The sequence below is a fragment of the Procambarus clarkii genome, chromosome 36, assembly GCF_040958095.1.
Source record: "Procambarus clarkii isolate CNS0578487 chromosome 36, FALCON_Pclarkii_2.0, whole genome shotgun sequence".
Lineage (NCBI taxonomy): Eukaryota > Metazoa > Arthropoda > Malacostraca > Decapoda > Cambaridae > Procambarus > Procambarus clarkii.
Window position 1 is genome coordinate 9,347,018 of NC_091185.1, and position 14,783 is coordinate 9,361,800.

The 14,783-nt window shown below is 46.0% G+C and overlaps 1 protein-coding gene across 1 annotated transcript; it reads left to right on the forward strand.

Moving 5' to 3' along the window:
* Positions 1-484: 484 nt before the first annotated feature.
* On the forward strand, positions 485-5,459 carry LOC138371585 (putative proline-rich protein 21). The gene is made up of 2 exons (XM_069336469.1): positions 485-1,094; positions 5,452-5,459. The coding sequence occupies exons 1-2, from the start codon at positions 485-487 to the stop codon at positions 5,457-5,459; spliced, it is 618 nt and encodes a 205-aa protein (XP_069192570.1).
* Positions 5,460-14,783: the final 9,324 nt, after the last annotated feature.

Genomic DNA, 14,783 nt, shown 5'->3' on the forward strand with positions numbered 1-14,783 from the left:
CACTAACATGGAGGGTGGAGGCGCCGGAACACAAGCGCTCACTCACCAACAGTCACTAACATGGAGGGTGGCAGGAGTGGAGAAGTAACCGCTGACTGTGACTGTTGGTGTTGGTGGGAGTCAGCAACACCTCAACACACGCCCGTGGTCAGCCATCAACACCACGGTGTTACCTCAACCTCTCCTCCCGCTCCTCCTGTTGTGGAATATAATGGTCGCATTCCACGCATATTTGTCTCCTCCTCTCTGGCACTACTGACACGACTCTTCCTCTCTGGCACTACAGACACGACTCTTCCTCTCTGGCACTACTGACACGACTCTTCCTCTCAGACACCACAGACACGACTCTTCCTCTCAGACACCACAGACACGACTCTTCCTCTCTGGCACTACAGACACGACTCTTCCTCTCAGACACTACAGACACGACTCTTCCTCTCTGGCACTACTGACACGACTCTTCCTCTCAGACACCACAGACATGACTCTTCCTCTCTGGCACTACAGACACGACTCTTCCTCTCAGACACTACAGACACGACTCTTCCTCTCTGGCACTACTGACACGACTCTTCCTCTCAGACACCACAGACACGACTCTTCCTCTCTGGCACTACAGACACGACTCTTCCTCTCAGACACTACAGACACGACTCTTCCTCTCAGACACTACAGACACGACTCTTCCTCTCAGACACTACAGACACGACTCTTCCTCTCTGGCACTACTGACACGACTCTTCCTCTCAGACACCACAGACACGACTCTTCCTCTCTGGCACTACAGACACGACTCTTCCTCTCAGGCACTACAGACACGACTCTTCCTCTCTGGCACTACAGACACGACTCTTCCTCTCAGACACTACAGACACGACTCTTCCTCTCAGGCACCACAGACACGACTCTTCCTCTCAGGCACCACAGACACGACTCTTCCTCTCAGGCACCACAGACACGACTCTTCCTCTCAGACATTACAGACACGACTCTTCCTCTCAGACACGACTCTTCCTCTCAGACACGACTCTTCCTCTCAGACATTACAGACACAGATTCAGATTCAGATTCAGATTCAGATGTTTATTCAGGTAAGGTATATACATTCAAGTGATGTTACATTAAAGGATTGATATATAGATAGAGCTAGTACATACAATGCCTAAAGCCACTATTACGCAATGCGTTTCGGGCAAGAAAAACATTAATATCTAGAACTTAATACTAATTGAGCATAAAGAATAAAAGGTGTTGAGAACAAATACAAATAAAGATAAAAAAAAGGGGGAACATGACTGAAAAAGCAGCACAAATACAATAGGTTGACAAACAGTGTTGATTAAAAAAAAAAAAAAAAAAAAAATAACAGACATGGGTTGACAATAGAGGAGTGAGGTAGATTACAGGGAATTTATTAGGTAGTGTTTAGTTTTTATCTTAAACTGGTTGAGAGAGGTACAGTCTTTAACATGGTTGGGAAGGTCATTCCACATTCCACACACGACTCTTCCTCTCAGACACCACAGACACGACTCCTGCTGTACGAGAAGAGTAGTGTCTCAGAAAAAGTTCACACACCCATTGTTGCAGATTACTGTGCACTGTGCAACATGGTTATCGTTCCCTCAGGTTAGAGTACCATCGTGTTGGGTGTCTCTGGGTTGGTAATCTTGTTTGCGATTCACATAAAGTATGAGCAAAGTCACACGACGTCTGGTTATGCAACAGTATTATAGAAGCTTACTTATTTTTTTATATTTTATTTAACAAGCAAGAAGGTACATTGGGTTAATGAGAGTACATAGCATTGATGGCTTGACATTCTTGTGAAGCAACTAACACGCAGCGCGTTTTGGCCAGGTGCTTAATCTAACATTTTTAAGTAAGTATTTTGTAGCAAAATTTGAAGAATATTAACAGTGATATTGTAAGAAAATTTGAAGAAAATAAATAGGTACATTGTAGCAAAATTTGTCTCTCTCTCTCTCGCTGTCTCTCCCTCTCTCTCTCTCTCTCTCTCTCTCTCTCTCTCTCTCTCTCTCTCTCTCTCTCTCTCTCTCTCTCTCTCTCTCTCTCTCTCTCTCTCTCTCTCTTTCTCACCCTCTTTCTGCTCCAATGAGAACAACCCTTAGAGTCCGTTCTTGAAGGTAGTCTTTTAATAACACTAAGATGTAGCCTGCAGTGCCTAGTGGTTGAAGCTTCACTACTAATTCCGAGTGCCAGACTCCGATTAAAGGCTCCTGCTATGTCAAGAGGAACAACCCAGCTGATCTTAGACTCATCCACTGACTGATGCCACTTAGTGGAGATATTTAGCAAGAGATTTATAACCTTTTATATATCAGCCTTTATAACACCCACTGTTCTATGCTAACGAAACAAGTCACAACTAAAAGGCTAAACAATCCTTGGCTTACAAAGGGAATACTTAAATCTATTAATAAAAAACATGAACTTGAGAAGAAGTATAGGTTAGGAATCGTCTCCAAAGAACTTTCAAAGAATTTCTCATCATTACTATCTAAAATAATTAGAAGAGCCAAAATTAAATACTATGAAGATAAATTTACTCAAACAAAGGGCAACATCAAGAAAACATGGACAAAATTTCACAAATATTGGGATCAAAAAAGATTTTAAATAACAAACCAATAATCCTGTCCAATAACGATGGTCTGCTTTCAGCCACTGATACTGCTATTGAATTCAATAGGTTCTTCTCATCCATTGGGTCATCCCTTGCTAATTATATTCCATCTTCCAGTACTGATGTTCAGGACTATCTTACAGGTAACTACCCACAGTCTCTGTACCTAACGCCCGCTAATTTCACTGATGTAAATGAGGTAATCCTTTCCCTTAAGACCAAGTCTAGTGCCCTTGCGGAGATACCAACTCTAATCTACAAAAAAGCCTCCAGATCTTTAGCCCCTGCTATTGCACTGCTCTTCAACAAGTCACTTGAACTCCAAACTTTTCCAGATATTGTAAAAAAAAAGTGAGAGTAACCCTAGTCCACAAATGTGGTGATCTCACTGATGTCAACAACTTCAGACCTATATCAATTCTGCCAAACTTGTCAAAAATATTTGAAAAACTAATCTAAAAGCAGCTTTACTCTTATCTAGCCAAACACAATATACTAAGCTCTTGTCAATATGGCTTCAGACCCCAAAAAAGCACTAACGATGCACTAATTAATATGATTAACTTGATACATGCAGCTCTTGATAAAAATGAGTTCCCTGTTGGGATATTTGTGGACCTACGTAAGGCTTTTGACACTGTCAACCACCAAAACCTTCTTTTTAAATTACATCATTATGGAGTCAGAGGTCACTCCCTGCAATACCTTCAGTCCTATCTTACTGAAAGGCTCCAGAATGTTTCTGTGAATAATTCCATTTCTACGACACTACCTATAAACATTGGTGTTCCACAGGGCAGCATACTTGGCCCTCTCCTCTTTTTCATCTACATTAATGACCTTCCAAATACCTCCCAACACCTCAAACCAATCTTATTTGCTGATGACACAACTTTCATCTTCTCCAGTCCTGACCCTCTTGCTCTAAATGTCACTGTGAATATTGACCTAAATAAAGTCCATCTTTGGCTAACTGCTAACAAACTCACCCTTAACATTGACAAAACTTTCTATATTTTGTTTGGTAATAAATCCTCAAATGAAATTAATTTAAGAATAAACAATATACAGATCAGTAGTAAAGTTGATGGTAAATTCCTTGGTGTCCTCATCGATAACAAGCTGAATTTCCAGGGACACATTCTAAATAAAGCAAAATAAGTTTCTAAAACTGTTGGCGTTCTTTCTAAGATCAGATATTATGTACCCCGCCCTGCCCTGGTGACTCTCTATTACTCCCTCATCTATCCTTATCTCAACTATGGTATTTGTGCCTGGGGTTCTACTACCCAAAATCATTTACGTCCTCTAATTACTCAACACAAAGCTGCTATTAGGACAATATCCAACTCTGGCCCCCAGACATCACTCGGTACCCTTACTCAAATCTCTGAATATGTTAGATATTAAGTCACTGCACATCCTCTCTTGTGTACTCTATATATTTACAACTCTGAATTGTAATGTCAATCCTGACCTTCAACGCTTCCTAGAAGGTTGTAACAGAACTCATGGGCACAACACCAGAAACAAATACCTATTTGATATTCCAAGAGTACGACTTAATCAAACTAGAAATGCTCTACAAATCAAGGGACCCAGAATGTGGAATGACCTTCCCAACCATGTTAAAGACTGTACCTCTCTCAACCAGTTTAAGATGAAAACTAAGTACTACCTAATTAATTCCATGTAACCTACCTTACCCCTTAATGTCAAGCCATGTCTTGCTATTTAAAAAAAATGCTGTTTGTTGACCAACTTGTATATTGGCTATTTTCTACCATATTCCCCCTTTTTTTATCTTTTATTATTTTTTTTTCATTCAACACAATTTATACTTTAAGCTCAATTACTATTAAGTTTTAGTCTAAGTGTTTTTTCCCAACCTCTCCTTGCCCGAAACGCTATGCGTAATATATAGTGGCTTTAGGTATTGTATGTACTACCTCTATCTTTAAATCTAACAGAATGTTTGTACTGTAACGCTGCAACTATGTATGTACTGTTCCTAAATAAATTATTATTATTATTATTATTATTATTATTATTATTATTATTATTATTATTATTATTATTATAGATCAGCAGCAGATCGGCCTTTTCTAAAATCATACTGTCGATCACAAATTTGCCGATTATTGTCAAAAAATGATATCATTAGCTGAGCAATTAATGATTCTTGGATCTTGCCAGTAATGGAGAGCAATGACGCTGGTCTGTAGTTACCAACTACTGAGCGGCTCTTCGTTTTGTGCACTGGAACAACATCTGCCGTCTTCTACAAGGAGGGCCACAGTCCTTCAGCCAGGCACAGTTGGAAGAGGCGCGTGAGAGGTGGAGCCAACAGGTCAGCGCAGCAGCGTAGTAGTCTTGGACTGACCTTATCTGGCCCCACAGCTTTGCTTGTGTCTAGCGTGTTAAGGAGATGGAGAACTTTCGCCTGCTGTGTAACCACTTCAGTCATCCTAGACACAGTGCTTGGGGCAAGATTTGGAGACTGATGTTCAGGATCAGGGACCTGCATCTTGGCAGCAAAGTGGTTTGCCAGTAGATCAGCAAACCAGACCCCTCTCTCTGCCTCTGTCTCAGTCTCTCTCTGTCTCTGTTTCAGTCTCTCTCTGTCTCTTTGTTTCTATCTCAGGCTCTGTCTCTCTCTCTCTCTCTCTCTACCTGAATACCATACCTGAATAAACATTTATTTATTTATTATTTATTTATTTATTTAATTGGTCCATCCCGGACCACCAATGTACTATCATTTTTTAATGTCAAAGTAAATTGCCACATTCAATTTTCAGGATCTTAAGTCAAAGAATAATAAAGCAACAATTATCATTATAGGCTAAAATACTTTATTTAAAACAAAAATGTTTACAATAACAATAATAATAGTAATAATTCAGGGGAAGGCAGCCAGTTCTCAACCCTGTGTGGTTTGTGAACCATTTTCGTGCTCATAATCTGAGAACGTATCGAACATAAGTAAATCTTGCTTCATGGTGCCTGGCCATTGGTTACGCTCTGATTCTTCGCCTTCATCAACCTCTTGATGTTTATTGATCAATGTCTCCAAGTCCTTTAGTCGGCGCTGGTTCTCCTTCCTCTCCTTTTTCTTCTTTTATTTTTCAATTTTTGTATCATTTTGTTGTTTAAGGAAATGTTGAAGTCTTTCATGTAATGTTATTTTTACCTCCGTTTTCTGGGTTGATTGTGATCGATATGACGACATTTTAGATCGAACTCGGGACAGTTTCTCTGCCATTGAATAACCTTCAGGGACTGTAGTCGCTCCCTTTCGAACCTTTTTTCCTTGCGACAAACTCACTTCCCGCCGCAGTCTCTTGCCTCCTGCAGACGTAGCGACGCCCTCCTCCTCCATCTCCAGAACTCGCTTCTGGCGCTCCTGAACCCCAGATGCCATTTTTCTTGTCTCGACCTGAGTGGAAGGCTCTTGGGACTCCTATAAGCAGGAATACTGAGAGCTAAGGTGACACACACACAAAGGTCTGAAGAATATCACAGATGGTGAAAACTTAGTGAAGATGAAGGTGATTCACGGGTAGGCCTAACGGACGGGCTGGGGACCATTGGGAGTGTGCTTTAGTGAGCAGAGGTGAGAGAAGGTGGTGGTGTACCATCCACCATGTTTAGTGAGCAGAGGTGAGAGAAGGTGGTGGTGTACCATCCACCATGTTTAGTGAGCAGAGGTGAGAGAAGGTGGTGGTGTACCATCCACCATGTTTAGTGAGCAGAGGTGAGAGAAGGTGGTGGTGTACCATCCACCATGTTTAGTGAGCAGAGGTGAGAGAAGGTGGTGGTGCACCATCCACCATGTTTAGTGAGCAGAGGTGAGAGAAGGTGGTGGTGTACCATCCACCATGTTTCACTTATCCTGACGGATGCCCACTACTAAGCTTACTAGACTGGATTACTCGTGATCAGCATGCTAGGAGTGGTGGGGTCACTCCAGGTAGTGAAGGTGGTGAAGGGTAGTGAAGGTGGTGAAGGGTAGTGAAGGTGGTGAAGGATAGTGAAGGGGGTGAAGGGTAGTGAAGGTGGTGAAGGATAGTGAAGGTGGTGAAGGATAGTGAAGGGGGTGAAGGGTAGTGAAGGTGGTGAAGGATAGTGAAGGTGGTGAAGGGTAGTGAAGGTGGTGAAGGGTAGTGAAGGTGGTGAAGGGTAGTGAAGGTGGTGAAGGATAGTGAAGGGGGTGAAGGGTAGTGAAGGTGGTGAAGGATAGTGAAGGTGGTGAAGGGTAGTGAAGGTGGTGAAGGGTAGTGAAGGTGGTGAAGGGTAGTGAAGGTGGTGAAGGGTAGTGAAGGTGGTGAAGGGTAGTGAAGGTGGTGAAGGATAGTGAAGGGGGTGAAGGGTAGTGAAGGTGGTGAAGGATAGTGAAGGGGGTGAAGGGTAGTGAAGGTGGTGAAGGATAGTGAAGGTGGTGAAGGGTGGTGAAGGGTAGTGAAGGTGGTGAAGGGTAGTGAAGGTGGTGAAGGGTAGTGAAGGTGGTGAAGGGTAGTGAAGGTGGTGAAGGGTAGTGAAGGTGGTGAAGGGTAGTGAAGGTGGTGAAGGGTAGTGAAGGTGGTGAAGGATAGTGAAGGTGGTGAAGGATAGTGAAGGTGGTGAAGGGTAGTGAAGGTGGTGAAGGATAGTGAAGGTGGTGAAGGGTAGGGAAGGTGGTGAAGGGTAGTGAAGGTGGTGAAGGGTAGTGAAGGTGGTGAAGGGTAGTGAAGGTGGTGAAGGGTAGTGAAGGTGGTGAAGGGTAGGGAAGGTGGTGAAGGACAGTGAAGGTGGTGAAGGGTAGTGAAGGTGGTGAAGGATAGTGAAGGTGGTGAAGGGTAGTGAAGGTGGTGAAGGATAGTGAAGGTGGTGAAGGGTAGTGAAGGTGGTGAAGGGTAGTGAAGGTGGTGAAGGGTAGTGAAGGTGGTGAAGGGTAGTGAAGGTGGTGAAGGATAGTGAAGGTGGTGAAGGGTAGGGAAGGTGGTGAAGGGTAGTGAAGGTGGTGAAGGGTAGTGAAGGTGGTGAAGGGTAGTGAAGGTGGTGAAGGGTAGTGAAGGTGGTGAAGGGTAGGGAAGGTGGTGAAGGACAGTGAAGGTGGTGAAGGGTAGTGAAGGTGGTGAAGGATAGTGAAGATGGTGAAGGGTAGTGAAGGTGGTGAAGGACAGTGAAGGTGGTGAAGGGTAGTGAAGGTGGTGAAGGGTAGTGAAGGTGGTGAAGGGTAGTGAAGGTGGTGAAGGGTGGTGAAGGGTAGTGAAGGTGGTGAAGGGTAGTGAAGGTGGTGAAGGATAGTGAAGGTGGTGAAGGGTAGTGAAGGTGGTGAAGGACAGTGAAGGTGGTGAAGGGTAGGGAAGGTGGTGAAGGGTAGTGAAGGTGGTGAAGGGTAGTGAAGGTGGTGAAGGGTAGTGAAGGTGGTGAAGGATAGTGAAGGTGGTGAAGGGTAGTGAAGGTGGTGAAGGATAGTGAAGGTGGTGAAGGGTAGGGAAGGTGGTGAAGGACAGTGAAGGTGGTGAAGGGTAGTGAAGGTGGTGAAGGATAGTGAAGGTGGTGAAGGGTAGTGAAGGTGGTGAAGGACAGTGAAGGTGGTGAAGGGTAGTGAAGGTGGTGAAGGGTAGTGAAGGTGGTGAAGGGTAGTGAAGGTGGTGAAGGATAGTGAAGGTGGTGAAGGATAGTGAAGGTGGTGAAGGGTAGTGAAGGTGGTGAAGGGTAGTGAAGGGTAGTAAAGGTGATGAAGGGTAGGGAAGGTGGTGAAGGACAGTGAAGGTGGTGAAGGGTAGTGAAGGTGGTGAAGGATAGTGAAGGTGGTGAAGGGTAGTGAAGGTGGTGAAGGACAGTGAAGGTGGTGAAGGGTAGTGAAGGTGGTGAAGGATAGTGAAGGTGGTGAAGGGTAGTGAAGGTGGTGAAGGACAGTGAAGGTGGTGAAGGGTAGTGAAGGTGGTGAAGGATAGTGAAGGTGGTGAAGGATAGTGAAGGTGGTGAAGGGTAGTGAAGGTGGTGAAGGGTAGTGAAGGTGGTGAAGGGTAGTGAAGGTGGTGAAGGATAGTGAAGGTGGTGAAGGGTAGTGAAAGTGGTGAAGGGTAGTGAAGGTGGTGAAGGGTAGTGAAGGTGGTGAAGGATAGTGAAGGTGGTGAAGGGTAGTGAAGGTGGTGAAGGATAGTGAAGGTGGTGAAGGATAGTGAAGGTGGTGAAGGATAGTGAAGGTGGTGAAGGATAGTGAAGGTGGTGAAGGGTAGTGAAGGTGGTGAAGGGTAGTGAAGGTGGTGAAGGGTAGTGAAGGTGGTGAAGGACAGTGAAGGTGGTGAAGGGTAGGGAAAGTGGTGAAGGATAGTGAAGGTGGTGAAGGGTAGGGAAAGTGGTGAAGGATAGTGAAGGTGGTGAAGGGTAGTGAAGGTGGTGAAGGACAGTGAAGGTGGTGAAGGGTAGGGAAAGTGGTGAAGGATAGTGAAGGTGGTGAAGGGTAGTGAAGGTGGTGAAGGGTAGTGAAGATGGTGAAGAGTACTAAGTAAATAAGTAATTATCAAAAGTAGGCACCGAGCCGGGAAGGTTAGGCAGCACCATCAAATGTACGGGATAATCAGAGGGCGCTAAATATCACCAAGGATGCCAATATGAGAACAGAAACGGATAAGGCGAACGATATCAAAAGTATCCGATTCACCAAGAATTTTATCGAGGGGCAAGTGACCGCGGGGGACGGTCGGAAAGCAAGACACACGCTCGTCCTGGAAGTCAGGACATTCAACAAGGATGTGCACAACTGTAAGAGGGACAATGCAGTTAGGGAAAATAAGGAGCAGGGCGGCGCTTCATTAAATTTCCGTGAGTTAAGCGCATACGGCCAATACGTAACATTGCCAGAGCCGTTTCCCACTGTCAGTTATGGTGGTAGGAGGAAGGCCACCGGGACACACTACTCTTAAGAGTACGCAGTTTGTTACCAGTAACAGACGACCAACAACCCTGCCAACGGGCAAGGATGGAGGAATGAATAACTGGGTAAAATCGGAATAAGGAATACCTTTACGGGAGATGGGACAAGTGCGGATAGCTTCCTTAGCGGCAGTGTCCGTGCGATCATTTAAAGAGACACCAATATGACTGGGAACCCAGCAAAACTCAACTGTCTTAAATCTACTGGAGATAAGAAACAGTCATTGTTGAATCTCGACTACCACCCGATGGACTGGATTAAAGGACTCCAGAACCATGAGGGCACTCCGAGAGTCAACTACAACCACAAAGGAGGATTGACGGCAAGAAAGCTGGAGACGAAGAGCATAGACAATAGCATAAAATTCTGCCGTGAAATGCTAGTCTCCGGAGGCAGGCAACACATACAGGTGTGGTCAGGAGAAACAACAGAGTAGCCTACACCGTCAGCAGACTTAGACCCATTGGTGAAGATGGAAACGAAGTGGGAGTGTGAAGAAAAGTGTTCAAGGAAAAGGCGTTTCAGAACTGTAGGAGGGGGTAAAAGCTTTGGTGATGTGGGTCAGAGATTTACAATATTGAGGAAGGGGGACCCTCCACGGGGGCAAGGATGGAACAACGCGAGGAGAAATATTAGTAATACAAACCAAAAGAGAATATTGCAGGCGAGACAACCGGACAGAAAGAGGGAGGTGGTGAAGGGGAAACAGGAACTACAGGAGGGGGAGAAGTCAAAGCACGACACGAGAGCAAGGGTGTTGTAAGGACTGTGCAAGGTAGCGAAGACAGTAGCGATCTCTGCGGTCATTTAGACAGGAAGCCAGTGTCAACGAACAAGCTGAGGGTAGGAGTCGAACGAAAGGCACCAGAGCTGAGGCGCAACCCAGTATGGTGTAAAGGATCAAGACAGCAAAGAGTAGAAGGAGAAGCAGAAGAATAAGCAGGGCAACCGTAATCGAGTTTAGACAGTACGAGAGAGGAATGTAAAGAGAGGATCGTGTGTCTATCCGCTCCCTAAGAAGTATGGGACAAAACCTTAACTAGGTTAAGGACCTTAGAGCATTCAACCCGGAGGTAAGAGATATGGGGCGACCAAAACAAACGAGTGTCAGAGATTAACCCCAAAAGCTTCGTGGAATCTTTGTACACAAGAAGGAGACCATAAAGTGACAAAAAGGGACGAAGAACGACATGCTTCCGAGTCATAGCACAAGTCTTAGTTGCAGAGAACTTGAAGCCATGATTGGTGGCCCAAGATGACACGGCATCAATCGTAAGTTGAAGAAGAGGCAAATCATCACTTCGACAGCAAAGAGTAAGATCGTCGACATAAAGAGTGGAGAAGACGCCAGAAGGAAGGAAGGAAACAAGACCATTGAGGGCAACCAGAAAAAGAGTAGTGATCAGAACACTACCTTGGGGTACACCTTCATACTGCCAAAAACATCCTTAGGGGATATCCTGAGAGACCTAGGTTTCCGAATTGGAAGTACAACGGCATCGAGCCAGTCCTCAGGGTCTGACGACGACTCCCAGACCTGGTTATACAGACTCAGTAAATACCGAGACGTGCACGGAGGGAGATGGCGAAGCATCTCATAATGAATGTCATCCGAGCTCGCTGCCGTAGATCCGCACAGGGCCAAGGCAGACTGAAGTTCAGAAAGAGAGAAGGGATCGTTATAGGGAAGGCGGAGATGAGTGTGGAAATGTAAGGGATGAGATTCAAGGATGGGCTTATGAAGAAGAAAGGATTGAGGAAGACGAGAACCAGAACTAACAGTAGAAAAGTGGGAACCCAGTTCGGTCGTGACCTTCACTGAGTCTGCCACAAGAGTACCACGGAGGTGAAGAACCGGCGAGACATCTGGAACGAACTTACCCACAATCTTGCCCACCTTCTTCCAGATCTGCGGCAGAGGAGTATCGGACGTAATGGTGGAAACATAAGATTTCCAACTCTCAGGTTTAACCTGAGATTAATGGGTTAATCTCCTATTAATATCAGCTAGGATAGTTAGCCCGACCACCGAAATGGGAGGGGACGTAGCGATAGAGGCAGAGGTGGGGAGCAAGGAAGAAAGCGATGCCTTCTTACCCGCTGGAGAAGAGAAAGGAGAGGAGCCAGGCTTACGTTTCCGACTCAAAAGAGACAGGTGTTCCAGCAACAACGTACTGGGCGACAGACTCAATGGTCTCAACAGGAGAAGAAGAAGAACGAGGGCGAACAACATGAAGATTGCTGGGAGGATGATGGACAATAACTTGGACAGACAGGTGGCGTAGAGAGCCAAGAGACTAGGGGGATGTTTGGGAAGAAGAATCGGGGGAGATGGGAAAGAAGACACAGGAGACATGGCAGACAGGGATAGGAAGGGGGGGGGAAACTCCAGATGGAGAACCAAGAGGGAGACCCGTCAGGACAGAATGTAAAGGAACAGGGGGAGGAGGCGGTGGGCGTGTCCGGATCCAAGGATGTCCTGGAAGCGGTTGTGTGACTGAGGAAGGTGCGAAGAACATGGAGAAGTAGAACGTAACACGCGAGCATAAGAAACACCAGTGAATGGCGTCTCGCTTCAGGAAATCAAATGATACCGGTGTTTCAAGTTGAGGATGGCTTCCTCAAGCTTGTAGTGGATACACGTGCGGGAGCAGGTAGGGGTGGGCCTCACCGCAATTGAGGCAGCAAGCCTGGGAAGAAGAGCAATCTGTCTTAGTGTGGTAATCGTCCTCACACATGGGGCATAGAGACACAAGATTTATGCATTTGAGGGCACTGTGCCCGAACTTCTAGCACTTATTACAGTCTAGCAGAGGGAATGTCCTCCTGAACGGAGCACCTGGCGCCAGCAAGAATGATAAGAGGGCAGAAGGGTCCTACTATGGAAGGTGATTTTCACAACTCGAAGGGGCTGATGACGACGACCACGAGGGGATCGAGTGAACATGTCCACCTGGAGGACAGGATGGCCTTGGGCTTCGAGGACATGTTTAATATCCTGATGGCAGTCTTTTAGATCCTTAACATCAGTTGCAACATGGTGCGGGAGAACAGTGCCAACATTGGGATTTAACCGAGCGTTTTTGGAAACCCGAACAGGGGTCTCCTCAATGCAGGACAAGGCGGCTAAGCAGGTAGCTGCATCCTGGGAAGGAGCAGCGACGACACGTATACCGAGACGGGTGGGGTTAAAAGTAACAGAGGCATCTACCGAATTGACAAGGTGTTTATGGAGGGAGAAATCATCAGGTGTAGGATCCATATGGAGGAGATCAAAGTATTTAGCAAACGAAGCAGGACCAAACAAGGTGTGGTATGTCCCCTTCCGTCTGGGAAGGAATCGTCCGAGTGCAGCCATGGCAGGGACGGCGGTGAGAACCCCCCCAGAGAGCGAGGGGTTAAAAGGTGCAGTAGTCACAATGAGAGACTGAACCTCGCCAGGGAACGAGGTAGTCACCACAGAGGGCTTGAGGCTCGACCCAACCACAGAGGGATGGAGGGGAGTAGTCAGGAGGGTCAGAGGAGGAGCTAGGTCTGAGCCCAATGTAGCGGGGGCTACAGAGCCCAATCTTCCAGCACAGTCCTACTCGGGGGCTTGGTCGCCCACCCGATGAGCCTGAGAAGTCATAAGAGGAACAGTATTCAGCGACATGAAAACGAGAAGTAATACTTTCATTCACGAATGTGCCTCCACACTCACCGCAGTGCCACAATTAGAGGATAGGACACCCAACAAGAGACAGGTCTAGCCGGGCCTTCCCAGGGGTGCGTCGTGAGTATACTCCTCACAAGCGCCACCTTAAGAACCGTCAATCCGTCGAGATTGGGTTCAGTGACAAAAGAAGGATTGACAATAAAAGGGTCTCCTCGCTCGTGACGTTGGGTACCACAGTTCCACGGGTGAGAGTGCCTCCCAAAACACCCGGGCATCAAAACAGAAGAAGTCCAAAAGAAGAATCAAGACGGGCAAGAGGTCGGCGGGAAATGACAATGAGAAAGGAGAAGAGGGGGGAGAGAAAAATGAAACATAAGGAAAATGAAAAGACAACGGGCAAAATTAGTGAAGACAGAAGAAAGAGCATAAGGCTTCAAAAGGATAGAGGACTGTCCCATGGAGCATCACACTCCGGCAGCTGTCCACCAAACCCCCTCACGACGACAACGGGCCGGAAAGGGAGGGGGTGGTGAAGGGTAATGAAGGTGGTGAAAGATAGTGAAGGTGGTGTAGGTTAGGAGAGGAGTTGAAGGGTTGGGAAGGTGAAGGGTAGTGAAGATTGTGAATGGTAGGGAAGGTGAAGGGTTTCTTAAGATTATCTTGAGATGATTTCGGGGCTTTTAGTGTCCCGCGGCCCGGTCCTCGACCAGGCCGCCACCCCCAGGAAGCAGCCCGTGACAGCTGACTAACACCCAGGTACCTATTTTACTGCTAGGTAACAGGGACATAGGGTGAAAGAAACTCTGCCCATTGTTTCTCGCCGGCGCCTGGGATCGAACCCAGGACCACAGGATCACAAGTCCAGTGTGCTGTCCGCTCAGCCGACCGGCTCCCATGGGCATAATAAACTGCCATTTAATATATTTCATATTTAGCTGCATAACAACAATTACAGTGCAATGAGTAAACATAAAATAGACAAACATATGCAGTCAAAACAGCTTGGTGGATCACTAAGTTGCAGATTGTGTAGTGATCGCAGATGTAGATTGCAGATTGGGTAGTGAAGATTGTGAATGGTAGAGAAGGTGGTGAAGGGGAAGGAAAGGGGGTGAAGGGTAGGGAAGGTGATGAAGGGAAGTGAAGGGGAAACATCTAGGCCTGGTTGTGGTATTTAAGGTAAAATATATTTGTTTGTTTTTTAAGGCCAGTTGTAGAGTCCACATTATTATGTTTTACATATCAGTGCCTCTATTTTAGGAAAAAATATAACAATAATTCCAATGTTTAACAACAAAGCTGAAGTCTTTACCCCGTCAGCAGGAGTTCCTCAGGGATCGTGCATCAGCCCACTCTTCTTCAATCTCTCTAAATGATTTGCCACGCCCTATTTATAGACACTATTATAACTCAATTTGTGGTCAATGTCATTCATATAGTGCCGTTGATGCCTGCTGGCCAAGGAACTAAACACGATTCAGTCATAAGGAACACGAAAGCGGAACTAGCAGCCACAGCAAGTTGGGAACAAGACTGGAAAATCATGACAA

What these genes read in the sequence shown, in the direction of transcription:
- LOC138371585 (XM_069336469.1), top strand. Translation starts at nt 485, where the DNA reads ATGACTCTTCCTCTCTGGCACTACAGACACGACTCTTCCTCTCAGACA.